At 45.8% G+C, this 24,667-nt stretch overlaps 1 protein-coding gene across 1 annotated transcript in view; it reads right to left on the reverse strand.

Annotated features, from left to right (window-relative positions):
* Positions 1 to 24,667, reverse strand: part of LOC135394585 (FRAS1-related extracellular matrix protein 2-like) — a 263,630-nt gene that overhangs the window by 111,261 nt on the left and 127,702 nt on the right. The window contains exons 14-15 of the mRNA XM_064625401.1: positions 14,734 to 14,846; positions 11,145 to 11,507 (exon numbers count right to left, since the gene is read on the reverse strand). Coding sequence (XP_064481471.1) covers positions 11,145 to 11,507; positions 14,734 to 14,846 — 476 coding nt within the window. The remainder of the gene's footprint in view (positions 1 to 11,144; positions 11,508 to 14,733; positions 14,847 to 24,667) is intronic.

Raw genomic sequence — 24,667 nt, forward strand, 5'->3', positions numbered from 1 at the left:
CTTTATATGTCTACGTGCAGAGGATTGTACCCGGGAGGGAGGTACCGGGGTTCGAATCCCGGTGCCGGCTGTGCTGTCTGGGGTTTTTCCTGGGTTTTCCTCAGACGCTTTCAGACATATGTCGGCACAGTTCCCCTAGAAGTCGGCCCAGGGCGCACATTTCCCCAGGGCGTCAGTCGTGACGTTGCCCACATACGTGAGGCCGACAACGGCAAGCCCTTTCAACATCACCACCACCACCACCACCACCAGAGGATCGTGAGGAGGCACCAGCCAATCAGAGCCTCAGCGGGTTGTGTCGTGGAGGGATACGTTCTACGACACGTATACGGCTAAGGGTACCTGAAACATGTTCCTTTCCCCCGACTCCTACTTCAAGGGTAATGGCGGCTGACAGCAGCGAGAGTAATCCGGGAATGAACGGCATAACACGCAAGAGATTTACGGTTGACGACGGAGTGTACCCTCTACGTGAAGTGCTGGGCGAAAGTCCTTTTGAACACGTCGCCGAAAGATTGTCGATCACGGAATCTACAAACCCAACCGTATTAGCAGTTTTTTTCCCCTCCTGCTATCAGCATCCCATTTATATATGTGCGCGTCCTCCTGCTATCAGACGGCACTGTTCATAATACGAAGCCGTAGCGCGTGAAGCAACGTGGTGCTCCTCAAACTCTTTTTCTGTCGTCACGATCCAAAAACCTGAATTGCAGGAGGGAAAAGGAAACATAGCATGCTTATACGACTACGTAAAATCCTCTATTGATACAGGCTTTCCAAATAGATAACAATCTTAAGACGTAACTAGTAGATAAAAGTTTCATAAAAAAAAACGAAATGAGATCACGAAACTCATTGGCAAATACCCGCCGGTCATCCTGTCATACCGTTCAACCAGTCCTTCTGGTCTAGATGGTAACAAGGATGATTAAGTGCCTCCATAACGCATTTGAGCGGCCGTGGACCTCCTATTTTACGCACCTGAGGTGACGACCGACGATTTAACGGCGGCGACAAGTTATGCGGAAGCCACTCATTACGCCATCACAGCAGGGAGCCCCCGAGCCAACCCACCTTAAAATGTATACGTTATACCCTGCATAATTGCGGCCTGTTGCAAGCGGCGACATCGAAAAGCGGCGTACACGCCTTATGGAAATATCTGCCCACTTAAATGACCGTGCTCTGCCTATTGTGCGATAAATTAAGCACGTGGCGTACAGGTACTTCGTAGGTAGGATGATAATTTTTTCCCCCAACTGGGCTTCTTTAATTGTATGCACCAAGTGAGTGTAGTTGTATTTCGCTTATACAGTTGGTAACCTTGTAAGGTGCTGGAAAATTACTTGTAATGTTAGGGTGGGGTGATGGCGAAAGGGTTGGTGTACATTGTTGGGTGATAAGATCGTGCAAGGGTGAGGGGCAAAGATGAAATTTGAGAAGGTGGTGTTCGCGTAATGGTCATTTTGAGCTCCAGGCTACAAAGGCTGACACTGGATATTATGTGATGAAAATTTGATGATGAGCCATTTGCGCGCGCTATCGGTATGTGATCACTGAAGAGCATGGTGTATTCAAGATAAGTTAATGCAATCTCTTCAACACTCGTAATGCTACTTAATGGTATACTACTCAGTCAGTAGGCTACTGAATAACGGCTGTTACCAAAACAAAACAAAACAAAATATATTCATTTACATATCGCCTCCAGCTCCGCAGCCACTTTCGTAGCATACAGCATGTGTTTAACGAACTTCTCATCATACCTATAATTTCGTGGCACCCAGATAAAATTGTTTCTTACATGCCAGGGGTGTGGCGTCGAGCAGTACTGTGAGTGACAGTACAGTACACTGTAGCATGACTGGAACCCAGATCAATATGTATCGGGCACTTTTGACGCCGAGGTATAACATGTGCAACAGCTTAATACGTGCATGGCAATTATTACAGTCTCATAACGCCACATTTTACTTCCTGCAGCAGAGTGCCCTCATGGACTAATCAACGTCCCCATTTGCATCAACCAAGGAATGCCATCCACGCAACCCAACACACAACGGCTCCCTCATCAAGCACTGACGCCCGTGTAAACTGCCATTACCAAAAAACTCACAATGCCCACCCTCTTCGCATCCGAGCTCCGTTCCATTTCAACACCTAACCAACTATCCATAACCTCCTACTTGAACCTTAACACGCACACAACGCCGAGTCACACGAAGCTTATCCAATGTACACCTCCACAGCGCTTACTGGAATCACGAAGCTGTGGCCGCATCGTGGCCATAATTACAGCACCTTCTTCCAGGTGAGCATAAATTGAGAAACAACAGGAACAGACGAGAGTGCCGAAGAAGCCTGGATCGAATCCGCCCTCTTCGCACCTTGCTGATATGCATCGCGCGCAGAGTCATTAATTTAGGCTTGATCACTCGACAGACCTGCCTTCCTGTACGAGCTCGGTGGCGTGCGTTGATTCGAGCGCCAGATACGAAAGCATTCCAGCATCAATGTTACAGGCTGAATGAGTCGTGGCGCTCGTCCGGCGAGACAGGGCGCGCTAATGGTAATTAAGAACATCATGCCGTTTGAACCACGACCTACTACTAGAGATAAGGACCTGGATGTACGCAATGCTCCCTACACGGAGGTAGTAGTCATGGAGCTCGCCGCTTCGTTATGGGACTTATCGCTAGTTGGCGCCAATGGCGGATCCAGGATTTTTCTGAGGTGGAGGTCCAGCCATGGAGAGCATGCCAGACACGCGATCTAGGGTCAATTAAGCACTATATAAAGACAGAAACTTATGAAGGGTCAGGACATCCGGACCCCCCCCCACCGCCATTTAGACCCCCCCCCCCTGGTTGGCGCTGTTGATCATCACGTTATCTTCCGAAACCGCGGTAGACATGGTGATGACAGTGTACATGCCATTCCCTTTCCTCCCTAATGCGATTTAGCGCTTCCACAAAGTAAGGTTTAAAGGCCTTTCAGCGGGTAAAAGTAGGGGTGTCACTCTAGAGAAACACCCCTTCTTCTTATTCCGCGGGATAAACTATAAGGTGTAATACGTACCACCGTTTAAAAAGTTGTTCACACAACAAAACACACCCCTGAAGCAGTGTTGGAATACAACCCCAGTGAAAAGGTGTTTTCTGTACAATGTGTCCCTTCAAATGGTACTTATTGTAAAACACGTAATTTAAAGGGCTATGGTCAAGCTTTGGGATTTTACCCATCCTCAAGTCTTGACCAGGGGTTTTTCACAAAAAACACCCTTCACTGTGGTGTGAAACCTACACGACGAAGGTGCGTGCCATAGCACAAGCTATTTACGTCCGAAAGGCGTAAACAACTTTCCTGTGAGTAGCCAGTACCGTTACTAATCTATGACCCCTGCCTTCCATGACGATTGGTGCGTGTGTACGGTTTCGTTCTGTAGTAGTAGGTCGTGGGTTGAACAACGGCTTCCGTTCCGATAACCCGGTCAACGAATTCGGACATTCCTTGGCGTCATACATGCGAGGAAAGAACCACATGGAATTGAACAATGGTATTGGAGGTCATGAAAACCGTAAAGGGTATCGAGGAACGTTAGTCGGGGACCTCGACCAATTCCACTAAGAGGGCAAGGGGCATCGTCGTGCTGACGTCACAGCGCATGTCAGGTTACTCCCAGCATGGCAAACACCTCCTAGACGAGTGGAGGCCTGCTCAATGCCTCCTCTCTCCTTCGCTGCGTAGAGACATTACGGTTCATCCAATAACCGCAGCCAAGTGAAACATAGCAACTCTATGGCTACCATGTGGCTACCCATGTGACTAACGACAGCTCGTTTCCGTGAGCCGGCTGTGCTGGCTGGATGTTTTCCCTGGGTTTTCCTCAGCTGCTTTAAGACAAATGTCGGCGCAGTTCCCTGTGAAGTCGGCCCCCCTGCTATAGTCGTGACGCTGGCCGCCTGATCGTGGCCGACTACGGCAAGCAGTTTCATCACCACAACCACCACCACCATCATCATCACCACCACCACCCCCGTTTCCGTGACGACGTCGATTAACGATGACGATCAACAGGAAGTGCCCGATACATATTGATCTGGGTTCCAGTCATGCTACAGTGTACTGTACTGTCACTCACAGTACTGCTCGACGCCACACCCCTGGCATGTAAGAAACAATTTTATCTGGGTGCCACGAAATTATAGGTATGATGAGAAGTTCGTAACGATCTTGTTTATGTGGCGTTGACGTTATGATGGCGTTGGTGTCGTCTGTCGTTCTGACCTGTCTAGTGTTCCTTATCTCATTCATCTGTGGCATCAAGCTCGATCGCGCATGCTAATGCGTATGTGGGCGAAAGAAGACACGTTGTTCGTCTTTCTCGTTGATTGGGAAAACTATATGGTCTAAGTTCAATGGCCATTGAAGACTGCCCGTGAGACAGGGCTGACAGGCTACATTCCGTGCCGTTCTGCGGTTGGACACGGGTATAGCTGTGGAACACGGCTCAGATTTCAGGACCATTAGGCAGAGCTACGTCGCCTCTTCAGCAGAAGTACGCCGCCTCGCACATAAATACCGGCTGCAAGTCGCCACCCAAGAGGTCCTATCGTCGATAATAGAAGATAAGGTCATCACGCTACATCAGGGTTCCAACAGCGATCATCCTTCAAAAAGAGGTACAAGTAATTGATGAAGCAAAGATCTTATCGGTCCACCCCAACTTCTGTCGCGTGATTCATGTCTTCCGGCTTATCCTGGAAGGAATCAAATCAAGCGAAATCCGTTGGTTGTTACAGAAGAAATAAATGTATGCTTCTACTGGGCGCTGAGTTGTCTTATTTCACATGTGCACGGAGAGCACAGTTTAGACTAGTTCACATGAGGTCTCTGAACGGCCCACCGGCGTTGCTGGTCGCGTAGCCAATTTTGATGGTTCGGAAATAACGTTTAAATATATGTTTCTGAACTATTTTTGTATAGAAAATGGACTGCAAATAAAAGTTTGTAAAAGATGTGTCATTGTTAAACAATCTCAACGTATTCTTTGACGCATCTGAGATAACACACACGAGGTGGAGCGACGATATAAATGTGCACATAGAGCACCATGTGAACACAGACGGGACTTGATTTACGAGCTTCAGAGGAGTGCACGTCACATCTGGTTCGCTACCTCTGTGGATACATGTGCGAACTAATGTGTAGAATATGCGCGCAGTTCTTTTGATGTCTATTAAATGTGCACTCACGTCTGGTAAATTGTTAGGCCTTGATTGCCGCACTGATTCGTCCGCTCAACGGAGCACACTTTACGATGAGTGCTTATTATTTTTTTTCCCAACACAGCATAGACGATAAGGGCTCTAGGGCGTCTCTCGGCTTCTCGCTGAATAATTCGTGTGGATGCGGCCCCACTTAGTGTGAGACTAGCTTCTCCAGAAGGACTATCTAAAAGCACATGGCTAGTGCTTTTCTAGCTTATACTTAACTTGTGGGTTTTGTATATGTTTGCATCATAGTCTGTGCGTATACTGTGATATCAACTGTATACTGTATCCTGCATACTGCACCTATACTATGTTAATGTACACGGTGTACATAGAATGTGGACAGTGGCGCCACACGGATCATATAAAGTACAATTTGCACATAGAACATTATTAAAACGCCAGCATTTTGAAGGAAAAACAATGATTGATTAACGCTAACCGCTATCTCCGAAGTCTGCTCGAATGTCGTTGCAAGTGGGAGGGTGTCCGATAAAACCCTGGGGTTATACGAATAGTATCAAACACGAAGCTATTCAACAACAACAATTATATTCAGACGATGAAGTGCATGTGTGGACATACAGCAGCAGCATGTGAACACTATGTATGATTACGGATCTGGGTTTTACATCCTCTCTTCTGTCTTTTTTGAGGGGGATATGTCAAGTAGGAAAAATAACAGAAAATAGGAAAGGTCAGCCAGGCTGATGCCGGCTTCCTATTTAAAAAACAACAACAACAGAAAATCATCAACAACAATAAATGATGGAGAAAATCAGAGCAACGACAAACTTCGAATTTTTGGGCTTACGAATGCAGCTTCCGAGCTATTTGAACAAAATCGATATGGAAGACATGCCGCTTCGATTCGAAGTTCGAATTCCGATTACGATTCGGGATTCGAATCGAACATGAAGTAATTCGCTTCGGCACTCGAAAAATCCTATAATATTCGCACAGCCCTACAAGGCATCAACGTTTCTGATTTGGACACCGGGTGTGAAATTTATTGTACTGCTTCTGCACGCCTTTCTTTTTATCGTTTTGTGAAGCCGCACTATAGTCTGTAAATGATTGCCTCAAGAGTCGTTCAACTCATCAGCGAGGATGACAGGACACTGCAAGCGGTAACCCAAGACGGCTCTAAGCTGGAGTTAGGCTGATTGATGGCTTGGCCCCAATGACAGTCAGACTCGTATTGAAACACGATCCCTAATTTTACGTCCCTCTCTTCTATACGCGTCGCGGAATCTACACGACAAAGCAAAGCTAAAAGAAAACCTCTGCCGCACAAAAGACACGGATTCCGAGGGCCTGTGAGGACTTGGTGAGATCGCCAAGGGTCGTTTCCCGACAGTAAACCCGTAAATGTCGAGTAGTACATTGACTGGTGAGGCTTATCCGCTTCGACCTTGGCTCAGTATAATCCGGACTTTTCCACTGGCGTGATCCAATCAAGGCTGATATGGGAACGTGTTTCTTTAAATTGTACGTACCTTCGAGTTGATGGCAGATGGTTGATACTGTGCCTACGCGTCATTAAGATATCGTAGGAGCAAATGGTCAATTGAAATGACACTTGTCGGGGCAACGCGCCATAGAGCTCGTCCAGTTAAATAAGGAATGATTGTCCCTCGATTGTAGCTTTAAATTAAACGTCTATAAAACAACCGCACTCAAATTAAGTGAAGTAATTTTCGGTTTTTGTGCTCCAGTTCTGCAGGTGAGCAGTCATCATCTCCACATTTTTCTTTCTAGTCTTTACTTTAACAGGGCAAATCCTTACACAAGTCGCTTTACACGGACCTCATATTCCTGTAGATAGAAAAAAAAAAAAAAGAAGGCGGGTGAAGATAAGACGTAGGACCAATACTTAAACAGCCATTTTTAATCTCATAACGAATAAGACTCGGCAAGACCACGGCAAGAAGATGCACATACAGAGTTATTCTTCCGCAATATACATGCGGCAATTTCGCGCGGCGAGAGCGCATTGTGCGCATAAGGATTTTGTCAAGAGGGGGAATATATGTTTATTCGAAGAAAAAAAAAAGAGATCTGATCAGGATATTTAATATAACCAAGTAAAGTTGTGTAATACAAGTTCGATACAATTCAATACAGTTTCAATAAAATGTAGCACAAACTAAATACGCAAAATGCTTACACTACGCAAGTCTCACTCTACTAGCCTAACAACAATTTGTCAATAATTGGTCAAAGCTAGCTGCAATTTTTATTTCTCACTCCGCGTGTCTCTCTTAACTGCGGACGTTCAGCAACATTTGGCAAAGTAAGCAAAGCAGCTCCCTTCATTACATTCATCACTATGTCTTTTTATTCCGTGTTAGCACCGCGAATCAACTGTGCCTATATGCGGCGCACAGACACGAACAACAGGAGTTAAGTGGGGGAGACAGCATAGGTCGATCGCGTTCTCGGCCGACTTCATGGGAAGTATGCCAACATCCGCCTGGAAAATCCCCCGCAAAAGCTCAAACAGCATAGTTCGCGGCAGGGTTCGAACCCAGCACCAACCAGTGTACGACACAAACGAGGCGATGCTTCTATCCACTCAGACATGCCGCATGGTCATCATTGCAGTTTCTTTGTTTTATTCCGTGTTTGCGCGGCGAAACAACTATGGCAATGAGTGGCGTACAGATGTGGACAGCTGGAGAGAGGACAGCGGGAAGGAGTGGGGGACAGGGGGGTTAGTATGCGTCCTGGGCCGACTTCAGGGGGAAAGGTGCCGAGATTCGTCTGGAAAGTCTTCGGAAAACCCGGGGAAAACCGCAGACAGCACCAGCCGGTGGTATGATTGGAACTGACCACCTCCCTGGCTTCGGCACGACCTTCGGTATCACCAGCGAGCGGGTCGCCTTAACCCACTCGGCCATGCCGTTCATCATTCTGGCAATGCAATTAATACTCCTCGCGCATCAGGTCGAGAGCAGTCGAAGCCGCGAAAATATCTCGCAAGTCCGTAGTATCCACATCGAAAACTGAGAGCCCGCGCAGTTGAGTCCCACTCGCACTGGCGTGCCATCTTTGTGAAGCACGCAAAATGCATACAAAGTACATAGGACAGGCGGAGAGGGAATGACGATTTGATGGGACGAAAGTAACACCGTTTGCGGGGACATTACACGAGCCAGAACCGATGGATCAAATGGACTGAAATGAACAGAACGGTATAAAGACCCAGGTCACGTTGTGTCAACTCTTATCGGAAAGCTGAACGAGGGTTGCGTTCGTTTGTACTGCGTGAGTGCTGATGGGGCCGGAGTTAGCTGTCCACGTTCCGTTGGATCGAAAGCGTGTGGATGTTTTCTTCCTGTCAGAGGAAATTGCATAATTCTGACGAGTTTGCGAATGGGTGCGTGGACTACGCTAAAATAAGGAAACAGAAACAGAAAAAATAATAATAAGAAGAAAGAGAGGGCGGTCTGCCTGCCGAGACGGGCGGCAAGTTGCCACAGAACGAGAGAGAGAGAAAAAAGGCAAGAAAGAAAGGGAAACACGAAAAAACGGGACACACCAACAAGACACACGACACATAGCGATGATACGTTCATTGCAAGGTTCGGTGGCTGTGCCATCTGGTGGTCACCTTCGGCTCACACCATAAAGTTCACCATGATAGCTGGTCACATTTGTTACAGCAGGTCACATATTTGTTGGTCACATTAGTTGGTCACATTAGTTGGTCACAGGTTTGTTGTTCACAGTTGGTCCAGTTCACAGCTGATCACAGGTTGTTGAATATGAAGGATATTAAAAAGACAGAGAGAGTGTATTTCTTTCGCTTACATGTGGCTGTGAAATCATTCCCGCACCTCGCTGATTGGTAATTCAAAAAATCTCTCTTCTCTCTACCTTCTCGGAAACAGACATTAATTAATCAATCGCTAAATTGTCTGGCTCTTGTTGCTATTCAGAGAGGTCGTGCGTGCTTCGGAACAAAGAAACAGAGAAAAGCGCGCGAGAAGCCACAGAAAGGTGCTCCAATATATAGTTCCGCGATTAAAAATTAGTGATACAAGAAAATTTATCAAACTAGTTTGTTTCATTTCATTCATTAAATTAATGTGACTGACAAAATGACTATATACCACAGAAACATTCTTCGATATCATTAGTTTTATCCGACCTTCATTAAAGTCCCTCCTAGCGCTTCCCGTTTGTCTGTGGCTGCATAAGATCGACAGTCGCGCACACGTTTAACGGAAGCAGATTATAAACAACAGAAACAGCCGCAGGGATATAGCCCACCATGCAGCTTCCAATCCTCTTCGAACTTCGAACACACCTTCTAATGCCTGAGAAACACAGCACCGCGCCGTGGTGTGGCGCCCCCACCCACCTTCGGCCGCAAAAGCTTACCGTTCGCGAATGGCATGTAGGTGTGATTTGATTGAACTCGATGGTTGTGAAACGCACTTCCCCAAACCGTATACTCGTAGTGCGAACTGGCTGCCGGTTTCTCGCCAATCCTGTTTCCTGAACATGTTAACAATATTCCTGGCGCTTAAGTGCGGTGTCATGGCTGTCACCTTTGTGGCACACCTTCTCCTGGTTCACGGCGCGCATACGGTTTGATGGATGATCGTTGCATCGGACCATCCATCACTCGAAGCGCGCAAGAACTGCTGCTTTTTCTCGTATTGCGGCTCGTTCGAAAGACGAGCTTCCATAAAGTTCCCGAACCTATATCTGAGCGGAAGCAGACAACTTCCACGGTCATCGTATAGGATTACGCAAGCCGACGTTCGCGAGCTGGTGCTTGCGAGCTGCCGCGTACGGGAACTCGAGTCTTTGAAGCTTTTCAGGAACATTTCGTGATAGATGATGACAAAGATATTGAGAAACCGTTTTGTCCGTGCCAGCAAGCGTTATGTTGTTGTTTTGGCGCCTAATTTTCTGGAAATAGTTTTAGAAAGTGACTTGATTGGTTCACCCCCAAGAAAATGTTGCGCAAAACATTGTAGTTTCTTCACTACAGTTGACGATAGAATGCTTGTAGTACCTGCCTCGGTAGCGTATTCGCCTTCTGATCCCGAGATCGCGGGTTCGAACCCGGCCGAGGACGCCAGCAACTTGGTAGCAGGGTACAAGTTGCTTAGACACGCCGTCTTCCGCGAGGGACGTTAAATACGGGGTGCCGTGTGATGAGCTTTCATCGCACGTTAAAGAACCCTCAGGTGGGCAAAAGCAATCCACAGACCGACCGCTGTGGCGTCGCTCATGATCTCAGTTGTCTCGCGATGTAAACCCCCAATTAAGAAAAAAAAAAAAAGAATGCTTGTAGTGCAACAGGAGTGCTTTTTATGAGAAAATGCTTCAAGTGTAAAATGTTTGGACATTTTGTATTCAGATTCAGTTGATATGTATTAAGTTTGTAAGTTGATGCAACAACATAAGCACATCTCCACAACATAAGTCCGTGTAACGCGATGTAAGCCTATAAACCAGCGTGATTTGACGTATGTGCTTTAGCGTTGCCTTCCACACGTGAAACATCTCTTGCAATCGGAACAATTGTTGTTTCAGGAAGTGCATTGGATTCGTCAAGGCCTTTGTCTTTTTTGACAATAATCAAGCAAATATGTGACGTGTGCTCTGAAAAGCCTAAGTTTTGAGCCTTGGTCATAACGAAATGTCGTAGGTTCACATTTTGAACTGGATATAGTGTGCACTGGTGGATTGCTGAAGTGCGTGCGACTCGGTTTCAAAAAAACAAAAATGAGGTCAAATGTTTTCTTTAACCTTCTTTTCAGCAGAATTTTTTTCGCACGACATATAGCGGATACATTCAAATTTGCAGGACTTCTGGAAAGGGAACTGCAGGAAAGGAAGCCTTCTTACCTCGTACGAGAACAATCCAACGCACTTGATAGACACCCTCTCCCCTTCGACCACTTGCTCGTCTGCCACCGTTCTGTCGACGTCGTCCTCGAACCCAGTGACAGCCTCTCCGGTTGTATAGTCCGAAACACCTCCAGTGACGTCATGGACAGCGGGCGAAACCTCCGGTTCCTGTTCCCAAGCGACTGCCGTAGGGTCATGATCGTAGACAGGGGCTGAGTAATAGGACGCCGCAGGGGCGGCTTCCTCCACGGAATCCTCCTGGGTGTAAGACTCCTGCTGCGCTTCTGCAGCACCACTGGCATCGACGTCAGGTTCGTAGAAGGATTCGTTGGTCTCGCCGGCAGTCTCCTCGTAGTTCAGCTGCAAGCGACATGGTTACCATGTTTAGCAGAGCCACGACACAATGTGATTTGGGAGCACTGCTTCGCTTGTGTAGAATATAAAACCGACGATGAAAAGGCAAACAAAGTAAATGGACAGCAAAAAGCATGGGGATTGATTTTCTTTTTGTGGAGGGAACAGAAATAGGAGGCAGAAGTAAATAAATAAATATCAAAATACGAGGGCTTCGAAAGCACCGCAAGTGTGCTGTTGAGACTTTTGTGCAAACGGTAGGAATAACATTGCACACTTGTAAACTAAAAAAAAAAATCGATAAGAATATTGCATGAAAACGTAAGTAGATGAGAACTGAGAGCTGCTGAAATATAACATAGCCAGCTTTTTGCTGCTCCTTTTTTGTTATAAAACAATTTAGAATCCCGTAAAGGTAGGCGTGTATGATTACCCGAATTGTTCGAATAACGAAGCGTATAATGCTACCATTTCCGAATCGAATACGAAATGCTATATTCGAATTTCGAATCGAATCGATCTTTCTTCCAAACCTAATGTATTCGAATAGTTCCCAAGCTGCACACGTAAGGCTGAAAAACGGCACGAGAGAGCCCATAGAACGGAGTGAATATATAGCTTATACATGGCTGCACACATGTTAAATCCGTGATGCGCTCCGTGTGTATCTGGTCCGGTTATACAACCATTCACTTCGTATTCGAGTTGGTTTTATATTATACGCTTCGTATTGGCTTAAATAATTATTCGCACGTGACTACGTAAAAGCAATGGAAGAGGTATTTCTGGACTCACAAAAAGAAGCAAAAAGCTTGTTTTTGTGAGACTATGTACAGACTACCCCGAGGTGTCAACCTGCCTTTCCGTCCTCGCCTTTCTTGGCTGCTTGTTTTTGTGGGACTATGTACTATAGCGACCTCTGTCGATAACAAGCGCGTCGGTCACGGGTACGCCCATCTGGAAGAGGGCGCTGATTGTGTTCTTGTATATGATATAAGCGGGGCTGGTGGGAAGTTGAGCCAGTTGTTACTCTGGGAGTATCGGCCGTATTCTGTTCGCTAAGGTATGCAATAAATCCTTGTTTGTGGTTTGAACCTTTTGCTTGATGTGTCTTCCTCGGCGACGGAACGGACGGACTGACGACCCGAGGTTGTGGAAACACGGTTTTCCCACAGTACCTACCAACTAGACCACACCGCCACCCTCGTGTATTTCCTGAAGTACTGGAAATAAACATACGCAGAAAAAAAAAATATTTTGTTGGTTGGTCCGTTGCGATGGGAAAACGGATAGATGTTCGCTCAAACTCTGTTGGCTGAACTCTCGCTGACTCTGAACTTATGAACTCAACTCAACTCAACTCTCAGTTGGGTCGGCTACTCCAGTCACTTGCAGTGACCAAATGCCGCTACTTCATATCTGGAACGATAACTGTTCCGCGAGAGTGATGAAGGAAATTCGAGAGCAGAACAGACCTGCCGACAGACAACTGTCCAGTATTTGCATATATATGACCTTAAAATCTATCGTCATCTGTCTTTCAAACATCTATATATTCGTGAAAACGACTAAGCTTACGAAACGTGTGTCTGTACATGTTTCGGATATCTAGACAACAAAAAAAAAAAGATAAAAAGAAACAGTAACCAAACAACGAGACTCCAACTTCCCACGCACACGGATGAACATCATCGTCTCCGTTATATAACGAGATGCAAAGCCAATGCGCCACCAACACGGAGGCAAATCATGCGAACGACAAGTGTGACAGACGACACCGGCTGTTTCTAGAAAGCAGACGCGCCCCGATTTTTCACGCAGACGACGGCAACGGCGGGCGGTCGCGTGCAGTTGGTAACAGGTTGGCCGACATTCCTATCTTGCGTCATGGCGCCGAATCTTAATGAACGTGAGGCTTTCCTTATGACTCGAACGGATTAAACTTCCCTCACGCCGATAAAAAATAAAGAAAATTAAAGGGGAGAGCGAAACGGGCCAATAACGAAACGGTTTCGTTTGCATTGCCTTGCAGGTGCGTAGATAAGGAGATAGCGCAGCTACTGGTTCAGAGTGAAATATTGAGGATACGATTGCGATTTCCTGCGCTGTGTACATGTGTCTTATGGTTGAATTAGTACGTTTACGGTGAAGGTTTTTTTGTTGCATGTGTGTGAAGCGTCAGGGCTGTTGTATGCAGCTGCAAGGCGTATAGACCTACAGAGCTGTTTTCTACGACGCAATCATAGGCAACTCAGATGAGCCCCAGCATAAGTACGGCACAACGGATGCTGTGTTTCTTTACGCTTCTTTGTTTCATGGCAAGCACTGTGCAATATGTGTGCATTACATGAATACTCTGTGTGTTGTGCATATTGAAATCACATTTCGCAATCACATTCGCAACATCATTGATTGAGTGTCGATCGTCCACCGCTATAGAAGGCGTTTATAAACTAGAAGTCGGAACTGCTGGTATCTTTTCCACTCCAGCTCCAGTACAGCTCCAGTACAGCTTGGCGGTCTTCGACTGCATGCCCCACTTGCAATTCATTTTTCCATTTTGCTTTCGGTCCTTCGATAGCACCAATCTAGTATGTAAAAGCTGACATGGACGTTATCAGCAAGCAGTTATTATCATTGTCACTCGTGAACTTTTTCTTTTAAAGCTGAAGCGCTGATCACTTCGTCTTCTATTCTGTGTTCTGTGTAAGCACTATGTAAGCGCTCCTAATTTTTGAACGATTTCGAACTTGCAGGCAAAAAATGGGAAAAGTCCAGCCTTCGTGTTTGTGTTTGTTTACGTGTCTTGCCCATCGCTCAGTCTTGCCTATCATGGAAAAGTCTAGCACTCGCAAGTGAATAAGATAAGTATTTAAATATATTGAGACATTTATTTTACTAAAAAAACAAGCTTTCGGACGGAGTCCGTCCTTCATCAGGTGAGTAGCGTGGCAAAAAAAAAAAAAAAAAAAAGAGAAAGAAAGAAAAGAAAAGAAATATTCGGGAAGGGTTCTGTGGGAGCTTTGCATGGGGGAGGAGGATTTCACCATCGTTTCCCTCTCCAAAATGCAGTAGCAAAGGTACCCGAGTGATACAGTGTGAACTTCTGTGGTTTGTGATACCATGCAGCGGCAAACCCAAATACATTTACATATTGAGCATACTCGATTGCAAAGTGTTCACGATAATTATCTCGAACAACGTTCGGTGTGATGCGTGACGGGCGACTTACGTCCGACCGGGAGCTCTTGCGGCTTCCCCTGGACGCCGTGCTGCCTTTCCGACTGAGGTCGTCGATCTGCAGCGAATCGATATCCAGGGAGTTGAGAAACTCGTCCACGTTCACTGCAAAACGAAAAAGAACACCCCGTGAAATACCCTATCAAAACATCTAACGGTAGGAGAAAATGTCCCGCCGAAAGCCAAGTCACTTGGACCTTCAAGCACACGTACACGAAGAAAGTGCTATACGCGCTTCTGCGAGATCAACGGAAGATTTTATATCTCGAACGAGAATTCCGATATCTTTTGCGGCAACGCAATACCTGTAAAGCTGCATAGGATGTTGGAGTATATAGTGCCTGTATGGATGGTTATAGGATTCGGAAAGGTGATTGGATGTTATGAGCGAGTTCCTTTTTGGTTTCGCTGTATACGTGCAGAGCAATATCGGAGCAAGTTTAAAGTGCTATCCCGAAACTTGAGACTCGTCGGAGAGGCCATCAACGTAATCGTGGTGAGTAGGCTTGAGGAGATAAATTCGATTGAATGAATTTGAGGCGTGTTGAGAAGGAGGCAAAGCAAGTGGGCAAAAATGAGTTATTTTGGAAACAGTCTAGGCCGAAGAAATGGCTCAAATGTTGCTCCGTCGGAATTGGTAAGAACACTTGGACGATGACATCCCGATTTTTATGAAACGTACTGACAGTTGGGTCCGTGATAATCACACTTGATAAATACTGACTGTATTATGGAATCACGTTTCGTTATAGTGGTCGCTTTCGCAACGGCAGTTAAACTGTGATCATTCAGTTGCAAAGGCGTGAAATCTGTGAAATTCCTCAACGTACAACAGCTTTGAACCGCGGCACAACTTAAAGGTGTCTTCCGCATATGAGGCTATTATTAATACAAAGAGCACCGACTGATTAACGCCTCGCAGCACCCATTCACACCGATAATTTAATCACCTCTTGCTACATTCACTTAACGCTGCTCCTATCAAACGAATCAGCCACTCCCATAATCACACCCCATTCCTCGAACATGAAAAGAGTTAATCTGAATGCAAACAACCTTATCTCTAACAAAAAGCCCACATAAACAGGGGTGGACACACTTCCTAGACCTCGTACCACCCACACAAAGCCCACGTAGAAAAGCAACTTGATATTCGGCGCATCAAACGCGCAACTAGCGCTCCACAAAACCCCTAAGAACACCGAGAACTCCAATCAAGGTCCAATTAAACGAACCGCACCTGGATGTGCGGTATGAGATTTCAGTCAGGCAGAATGGGAGTGAAAGTAATCAACAAAGCAGTATAACAAGATGATGGCGTGTATTTACGAGAGGAGTCTGTTTGAGCGGGAGATAATAAATTGAAGGCGTTTCAAGTGGTATGTTTGTTAAGTGTGAAGGCTAACGATGGGGACGAAGGCGCATACCGAGGCGCTTTCAACACCTCGTAGCGTTAAAAGAATCGCACGTTTTATCTTAGCACGTGCCTCAGTCATTATAACGATTAATCGTATTGTGAACGTGATTCGCGTAAGACTTTTCCAAACCAGCTGTTTTGATAAGGACGGGTACAATAGGGTGGCATCAACGAGGGCAAGGATGCCGGATGCCTTGAAAGGAGCAGTCATGAAAAGGCTAACTTGGTTGAATAACGTATGCAATCCGTGGCACGCATCGAATGCATAGTACGGGTCATTGCTGCGGGGTAATATCACTCGACGGCATTACATATTCATAAAGAAAAGAATGCTGTAGCACAGAAACAAGCAAGAAAGACTCTAGCCTGTTGGGGAAGCTCCTTTCCGACAAAAGAGGGCTCCTCTGAGATGATTCTTTCGGGCTTTGTGTGCGGAATGCATAGAGTATGAATTGAATTCAACTGAAAGAAAAGAAGAAGGGGGAAATATAATTATGATGCGCTGTTGTTCAACGCGTGGAAACTCAAATATGAAGCGCATGATTGGATGCATAGAAGGGTGTACATCCACTTCATCGCAACCGGCAGGCAGATAGCTCGGAAATAGCACGCCACCGCCATCATCCTCCAACCCCGTTTCGTGGGATTGCACTATACCCAGTTATCATTGCAGATTTATGTATATACCTTCGTATGTGCGTGTGCGTTGTACTTTTGCAGCGCGCGTGCGGCGGACTTTTGAAAGCTTTATTGCGTGGCGTCCTACTCATCATTTGAGGCATAAATACCAAATAATAATACGTAATAATAACTGCCGACATTTGCCGTTCATTCTGCATCTGCTCGGGAGGTATTGCCTGCTCAGTTCAGGGACGCCTCACAACAACTCATCGGCAATCTGCTAAACTCGAACAAAACGCGAAGACAAAATGCGATAAAGTGGGGAGAAGCAGAGGCGACGTTGCTCTTGGTTGAACGCCGCACTTCAGTCAATGAATGAATAAGCTAAAACAGATTACAGAACAGCCGCGAACCATCTTATAACTTCACACGCACACAGTTTTTGTCCCTTCGAGCCGAACCGATGCACTAACCACTCTGCTTGAACAAACAGACCGAATTCCGGAAGCCGAACGTGCTTATTACCTCGTGTTGGGGTCAAATATGTTGCCCCCGAAGTCTCATTTCAAGTGAAAGATTTGGCGCTCGGGTCCCCCTAATTACAGAGTCGGACTCGCCAAAAGGTAAACCGTTTTCGTACACTAAATTACACGTTTGCACAGTACACGCTATCATCCAATCGCTCGTCACGATATAGGTGCCGAAATAAAACGGTGCTGCTGCCTGGAGGGACAGACGATATAGAAAATAGGTGTGTGTGTTTGGGGGGGGGGATGAATAAGAAGGGCACACGTAAAGGCGGTTGGGTCTAAATAGTCGCGTCTTCTTGATGCAAGATTTGCAGGGTAGGTAGGTATGTAGTTGAGAAGGCGATTTTTCGATACTTATATTCTTTGTCCATGAGCGGTTTTTGCCGCAAAGAATTTCTAGCTGGAGGGTCATTAACGGTAAGCCATTATGACTTTGCTCAGGGAAAGAAAAATAAAAAAAAGAACCCCGGTAAAACAGAAAACAGACAGATGTTGTTATGAGGTGATGTCAAACCGTTTTATCGTGTGCGATTTCGGCGCTCTTGAAGGCGCGCGTCGGTTCGACCCATGTGGACTCTGTACTGAACTGCATGACTTTATCCTGATCGTTTAACTTCGGGAATACCGGCCTCGTTAGCTCGGTTGGTAGCGTGTGCGCCTACTGATTCCAAAGTTTGCGGGTTCGGACCTGGCCGAGGACGTCAGCAACTTGGTGGCAGGGTGCGAGTTCCTTTGACAGGCCGTCTTCAGCGAAGGACATTAAATACGCTGTGCTATGTGCTGAGATTTCTGCGCACGTTAAAAAAAACAGAAGAAAAAAAAACAGGTGGACGAAATTAATCCGTAGACCCGACCACTGTGGCGTCGCTCATGATCACAGCTGTGTCGCGACGTAAAGCAACTCACTCGCTCACTTCGGCAATCAAACGATATAGGAATATTTTCGGGATATGCTTCTATTACGCGGGGTATAGTCGTGGAGCTGAACTTAAATTTTCGACTTATTTCTCCATCATATACTGAAATAATTAATTTTCGTAACAGCAACCTCTTAAAAAATCAAATATCCATATCCTGGCAGCAGCTGCCCTTCCCTTTTCCCCCTCTCCTTGGTGCACCGAGACGCCGTCCTTGAACAGGCTGACGGCACCTTATACAAACATCTCCCGGCATCATTCTGCGATGCGCGGATACAAAAACGGATACCCCGTACGGCAAGTGCCTCAATTATGATGGAAACCTCGTAGAAATGTAGTTCAAGTCAATGTAACTGGAATCTATAGCGAAATTAAAACATTTCGAAAACTAATTCTCGCGTTTTTGTTTCTTTGTTTTACTAGCCCCTTCCACTTCCTCTCTCGGTCCGCCTCTGATATGCTCGCGCATTGACCCGCGTACATGTGCTCGAACGTCAACGAAAGTCTTCCGAAAATAATTAACCGGGACAACATTAATCACCGTAAAAAGCGCATAGTCCCTTAATTAAACACTCCATATAGGGCACCGCGACAGGCTACATGCCCGCATAAAGCTGTCGCAATGCAGCTCGCAGCACTTTCGCTATCCGTACCTGGGATGCACGTACTTCGATGCTCAGACGGTATTATATCCCTGATTGGGAACCAGGCGTTCTACTGTAGAATCTTTCTTAATCTGAGTACGCAGATATTGGCCCGGGAGCAGAATGTAATCTCCAGTGCATTATGAGGCCCAAAGTATGTTTTTGCGGCCCTCTTCTTTTGTTGTTGTTGCTAACATATAGGTTGGGAAATAGCAAGAGGCAAGAATCACCGGCTGCCGAAGTGAGCTGTTCCGCAAGTGTAGCTTTGTACGATGTTTGCTGTTGGGCGGGATTTAGACGACATTGCGTGACTGAAGTAAGACGTCGTGCACGATAAACTCGGGATGACCGCACTTGAACTTGCTCAATAAGTAAATATATAAACGACATAGCAAAGTAGCAACTAAGGTAAGACGGCGAAGAAGTGGAAGAAAGTACCTTTCTTACCTTCGTCAATGTTCCTGAAGCTCTTAGCACTTTCGAGTCTAATCGTTATTCTCTTTATTTTATTATTTTGCGAAATGATTGGTTATCCATGTACTGGTACCACCAGGAATAGTAGTTAGCTAGAAAATGTGACAGTGTAAACTGCAGAACGTGTGAAAACTTCCCGTTCGAGCAGTTCTTTAATCTCGTAAGTTTTTTTGAACTGGCGTAAAGCCTTTCTGTGAACGTCCTGAAGAGGAGAAGATTAAATCGACTCGGTAAACGTGTCGTAACAGGACGAATAAAAACACACCAAGAGGAAAGAAGCAAACTGTAAACTGAACCGCTAAGGCGCCGGAAAGCTTGGATGAGATTGGTCTATGCTGCAACGCCACACAGTGAGCTTGCTTCGAAGTCTGTGCGAGCCAGTAAAAGTATCTTTTATTATCATTTACTATTAGCAGATATTAAGTATCCTCGTTATCCTTGTTATTACGTTATTCCGTAGCGTTGTGCTTAAACACTATGCAAGGCTGATTGTTTCCTGCTGATCGCACCGCAAGAGCAACTAACCCCAAAGGTTTTCCGGCCATCGATATTCATTCATGGAAGATGGCTCTACGAGCCTCAATAATTGCATTCCGTTCGCTTCTGGTGGCCTGGGTAGTGTAGCATGTTTTTTTTTTTGTTTCTTTTCTTTCTTTTAGGCTTGCTTGCCGATGCAATAACAAAACAATATCTGCGAGGCCTTGCACTGCATACAGGAAGAATTTGCCGCAGAAAGAAGCGTGGGAGAAGAATTTTCCGGAAAGGCCGATCCATCATCCGCAAGCGGCAACTTCCTGTTCCTCGCTGATTCCTCATGCGTAAGCAGCAACTTTTAAGCAGTTCTTTTAATTACGCCAGGTTCTGACACGCATCGAACGTGAGGGCATAGTGCACAGTACGTTGACTAATAAGACGTCGGTGGCTCATGACTCATGAGGACCGCGAGGCAGCCAAGAACTGCTGCCAACATGCTTTTGCGGATAAACCAAGGAGATGTCGATTGATTTTGAAGTTATAGTTAGAGGCAAGCGCGGCTAACAGTGACATTATCCCCATCCGCACTGTATACACGCGCATGTGAGATTTCGCGATCGCATCCGCGATGATCGTATTTGTAGAAAAAATCCACATGGGACAAATGTGTTCACTTTTCAGCATGCAGACCATCTGGGGAACATTATTTCATCCACAATTATTGTCCAATAAATTAATGGCACAGGAATAGGGTGACGTCCTTCGACACCGCTTTGGATTTGCGCACCCTCAATTACGAGTCCACCTGGATGATGTCACCAGGTACACTAATGCCTTTTTGTGGATAAAATTTGGATATTAGCGCACCGCATATCAGCGCGCACCGCAGAGGTGTACGGTTTTCAGAGCGCCATATGTCTACCGCAAACCGGGACGCAGCGCGAATATCCGCGCGGATCAGCGATGTAACCGGACCCACGCACAAAATTCAAGACAATAATTTCTAGAACCAAGAAGAAGAAAACAAAGAAAGAAAAAGAAAAAAAGAGGGAGAACGAGACCAGAATGATGTCAGACCCATGGAATAATGATAATATTCGTGACTTTACGTTGCAAGACAACTATGATCATATGCGGGGCCACGGTGTTTGGTCCGTGGATTTACGATGATGATGATAGTAGTAGTAGAAAAAAAAATATGGAGATGTAGACCTCATTTAGTGTGGGATTGGCTACCGCAGAGCGATTACGTAAAGCACATGACTAGCAAGATGTTAGACTGATGTCTCCTCCTCTATGACCTCAAGAACATAGGTAAGTGAAGCCCTGCAGTCTATCGATGGAGAGCAGGCCAAGTACTTGCACGACATCAAAGGGTTTTCTGTCCTAAAATTTTCAGGGCGCCAGCTTACTTGCACGAAAGCGATCGTACTGTATAAGATTATGCTGCGAACCTTCTTCAAGCAGTGGTGTCGGGGTATCACGAACTGATCTCTCATGTATTCGGTGGAGGAAAAATTTGTCTTTTTCCGTTCCAGACCGTTTATCACGGTACTTTGCATCCATTCTAAACAGATTTCCCCTCAATGTACCGTCACCTCCACAACTGCAGTACAAAATAGGATACTTTGATACACTGCTACACTTTGGAACACAACAACATCTGCGAAGTTCTCGGCCAATGGAGTAACCCTGGACATCAGTGCCGTGCACTTGGAGCTTTTCTTTCCTTTCTGAGGGCCACCGGCCTCCTTCACGAACTGTACGGATTTCCTTCCCTCGTCATCCTTTCATGTGAACCTTTTTGTAATGGGATAGGGTCCTGCACTCAACGCAGGGAAACATCCCACATCATCATCATCATCCATTCGTCTATGTTGTTGTTGTTGTTGTTGGTACACTTTGGAACATCATATCCTCACAGATAAAAACGTCAAGGACATTCCACCATTTTCGTTCCGCCTTGAAAAACTACTTTTTCTCGGACATTTCATATTCACATCCTGCCGTGACACGTACTCACAATCCCTTACCCTTGTTCAAACTTTTTCTGATGTTGTTTTTCTTTTATTGCCTGTAACGTACGTTGTCACCTGCCATCATTTCACGTGCTCCTATGTTTCTTATCTTCACATTGTATTTGTATTGGCCACTGTTTACTGTGTCTACCGCTGGGAGGCCCAGTTTCTAGCTTTGCTACAGGCCCTCCCTCGCTAAGTGTAGCAATTTTTGGCAAATAAATAAAACGCAATAAAGCTCAAGCTTATGCTCCATCCGTAGTGTCGTGGCGAACATTGAGCACGTCCTCAAAGAATGTTAGCTAGACGGAACGTCGAGACGGATACTTCATGCTCAGTTGAATAGCATCGTAAGTAAACCATTCAACATGGCTGCGTTTGTAGGCCCTTGTCAGAACTCAGTGGAACACCGTCGGGGTCCTCAAAATGAAATGTTTACGCAGCTCCTAACCGCGACCGGTATGCTCCAGAAGCTTTACTGTTATAGTATGTTTACCGAGGACTCTCGCCGTGCCTGTTGGTGTTCGCCCCCCCCCCTCCAATTTCACCCACTTTTTGTTCTGTACTGCACAGCCACCCAGGACCCCTATATTGTTCTGTGAACTTCTTAACTCATATCACTTCGTTCTCCTATCACCATACCCAACAATTCTACCAACAAATTCTACCCGCAACTGGGCACCTGAACGTGAGGTGAAATCTCGGTCACGTGCACGGGCGCTGCCAGGATTGTTTTCAGGGGGGGGGGCAGAATGTTGTGGAGGGGGGTTCACGGTACGGGAGCTGCATCGCATTCTGTGCGTCAACTGCGCCCGCAGCTACATTGTCTACGTAGAGAATAAAAAAAGGAATCATGATTTGCGATTGTGTTGCAACGGCAATATTTACTTGCTGAAGCCGGGGGGGGGGGGGGGACTGCTCTCCCGCGACGGCGCCCTTGGTCGCGTGGGGCATTGTATTTAAGGTCCCTCGCTGAGGACGATGAGTCTAAACAACTTGTATAAAGCTATCAAGTTGATGTAGCCCTAGGTTCGAACCCCCACCTTGGGATATCACCCCCACCTTGAGACCACCGAATTGCGGATGCATCTTATCTATAAATGGCTACTTCTGAATTTGATGTGTAGCACAAAAACAACACAAGTATACCGATGATATTATACCGTAAGAAAAACAAAGAATAAAAGCCAAAAGATTCGCAGCATTTTCCGCTCACGGGAGACAAACTTTCTTGACGAGTTTTTCTCCTGTCGTACAGGTAAACGCCGCCTTCTAGAAGCAATTTTTTCTAGTCTAGGAAAAAGAAGAAAAGCAATCTCGGAGGTGCGCTAAGAACAGTTTCCTTACGTTTCGCTTTCTTGGATTGCCGAGAAGAAGCCGTGTTCGGGCATGTGGGGCTATGGCTGCGGATTGCAAGAAAAGGACGGTCAATTTTGAATCAAATTCGATCAATTCGAGCGACGGTGAGGCGCAGGTGCGCCAATAGGATTTTCCTACGTCTATTGGCTGCCGACGATCGAAGGCAGACTGTGGAGAGGAAAATAAATAAATAGAGGAAACAAAAGATACTGCTCAAAAAAATAAGAAGAGGGTTTGATCCACACGAGATAGAAGTTCGTGGGACGTGATGCATGCACCTGCAGATAACTGAGACAAGACAAGAAAGATGAAGAAAAGAGAAGCCTTTTTCTTTTGTGGAGCTCCATGCGAGAAAAGTAGGAACGCATGAATCAAGCAACGGTATCGACATTAAGCATTCATCCTCTTTCTATGGATACAGGCAACGACCGAGATGGGAAAAAACGTCTTTTGCCGTTGAACCTTGCGGTAGACAAATCAAAATTGGTTCGAAGTTTGTTTCTCATTCGCAAACGTCCATGTCAATGGTGTGCGGCCTGCATATAATAAACTTCAATGAATATTCCAGCAGATGAAAGTAAAAAAAACGAAAAAAAGAAGACACGCGTACTACAAAGCAGAATGCCATATGAGGTTATCTGGTGGCGTGCAGTGGCCGAGCTGTCTGCCTGCCGCTATGTTGCTCGAGGGGGAACGCCTTGGGCCGGCTTCACAGGGAACTATGCTGCGTGAAAGGTATGTGATATAACTAAACCAAGCTCATCACTTATCGGGAAATAATTTTGTTGCAACGGTTTGTTAAAGTGGATTGACGTAAAGGTGGTGACAGTGATGGATTGAGAAATGCATTTCAGTCTTTGGCTCAGCATATCAAACTTATACCACACACGAAATTAAATGCACCTCATGGCTCAATATTTTTTATTTTTTTATTTTGCTCTTCTCCTTTTTTCGCGCTTCAGCGCCTTCTCATAAGCTAAAGCTTGCCTAAAAAGAAGGAAATGAGAAAGGAAAAAGGAAAAGAGGACATCCTGGTAAAGTCCTCAAGTTGGCAACACTGCCTTGCAAAAAAAAAAAAAGTATTGGTACACACGTAATAGCAACGGGAGAATGCCTCAAACCTGTTAGACGTGCTGAACTGTTGCAACAGTTGCAATCCTTTTCAACGAACATTTATCATCCTCGAACTCTCGGAAACCATTCGTCTTCATGGCCGGTATACAAATATAAGGAACAACGCATGGACACAATCGATTCCCGTTCAACAGCTATACGTATTCATCGAAAGCAACCTCACGAATACAAACAGGATACCCATTAAATCTGTACAATGTTCGCTTCACAAAGCGATTACTTAATTAACCTTCGACACCAAAGGTCTCACCCCTTTATCAGGCTTAAGAAATACCATTTAGCGAGCCTCAGGGGAAATATACTAAAACGGCCCGGGATGTACAGACGTTTGAGCTGCA

The sequence above is a fragment of the Ornithodoros turicata genome, chromosome 5 (assembly GCF_037126465.1).
Source record: "Ornithodoros turicata isolate Travis chromosome 5, ASM3712646v1, whole genome shotgun sequence".
Lineage (NCBI taxonomy): Eukaryota > Metazoa > Arthropoda > Arachnida > Ixodida > Argasidae > Ornithodoros > Ornithodoros turicata.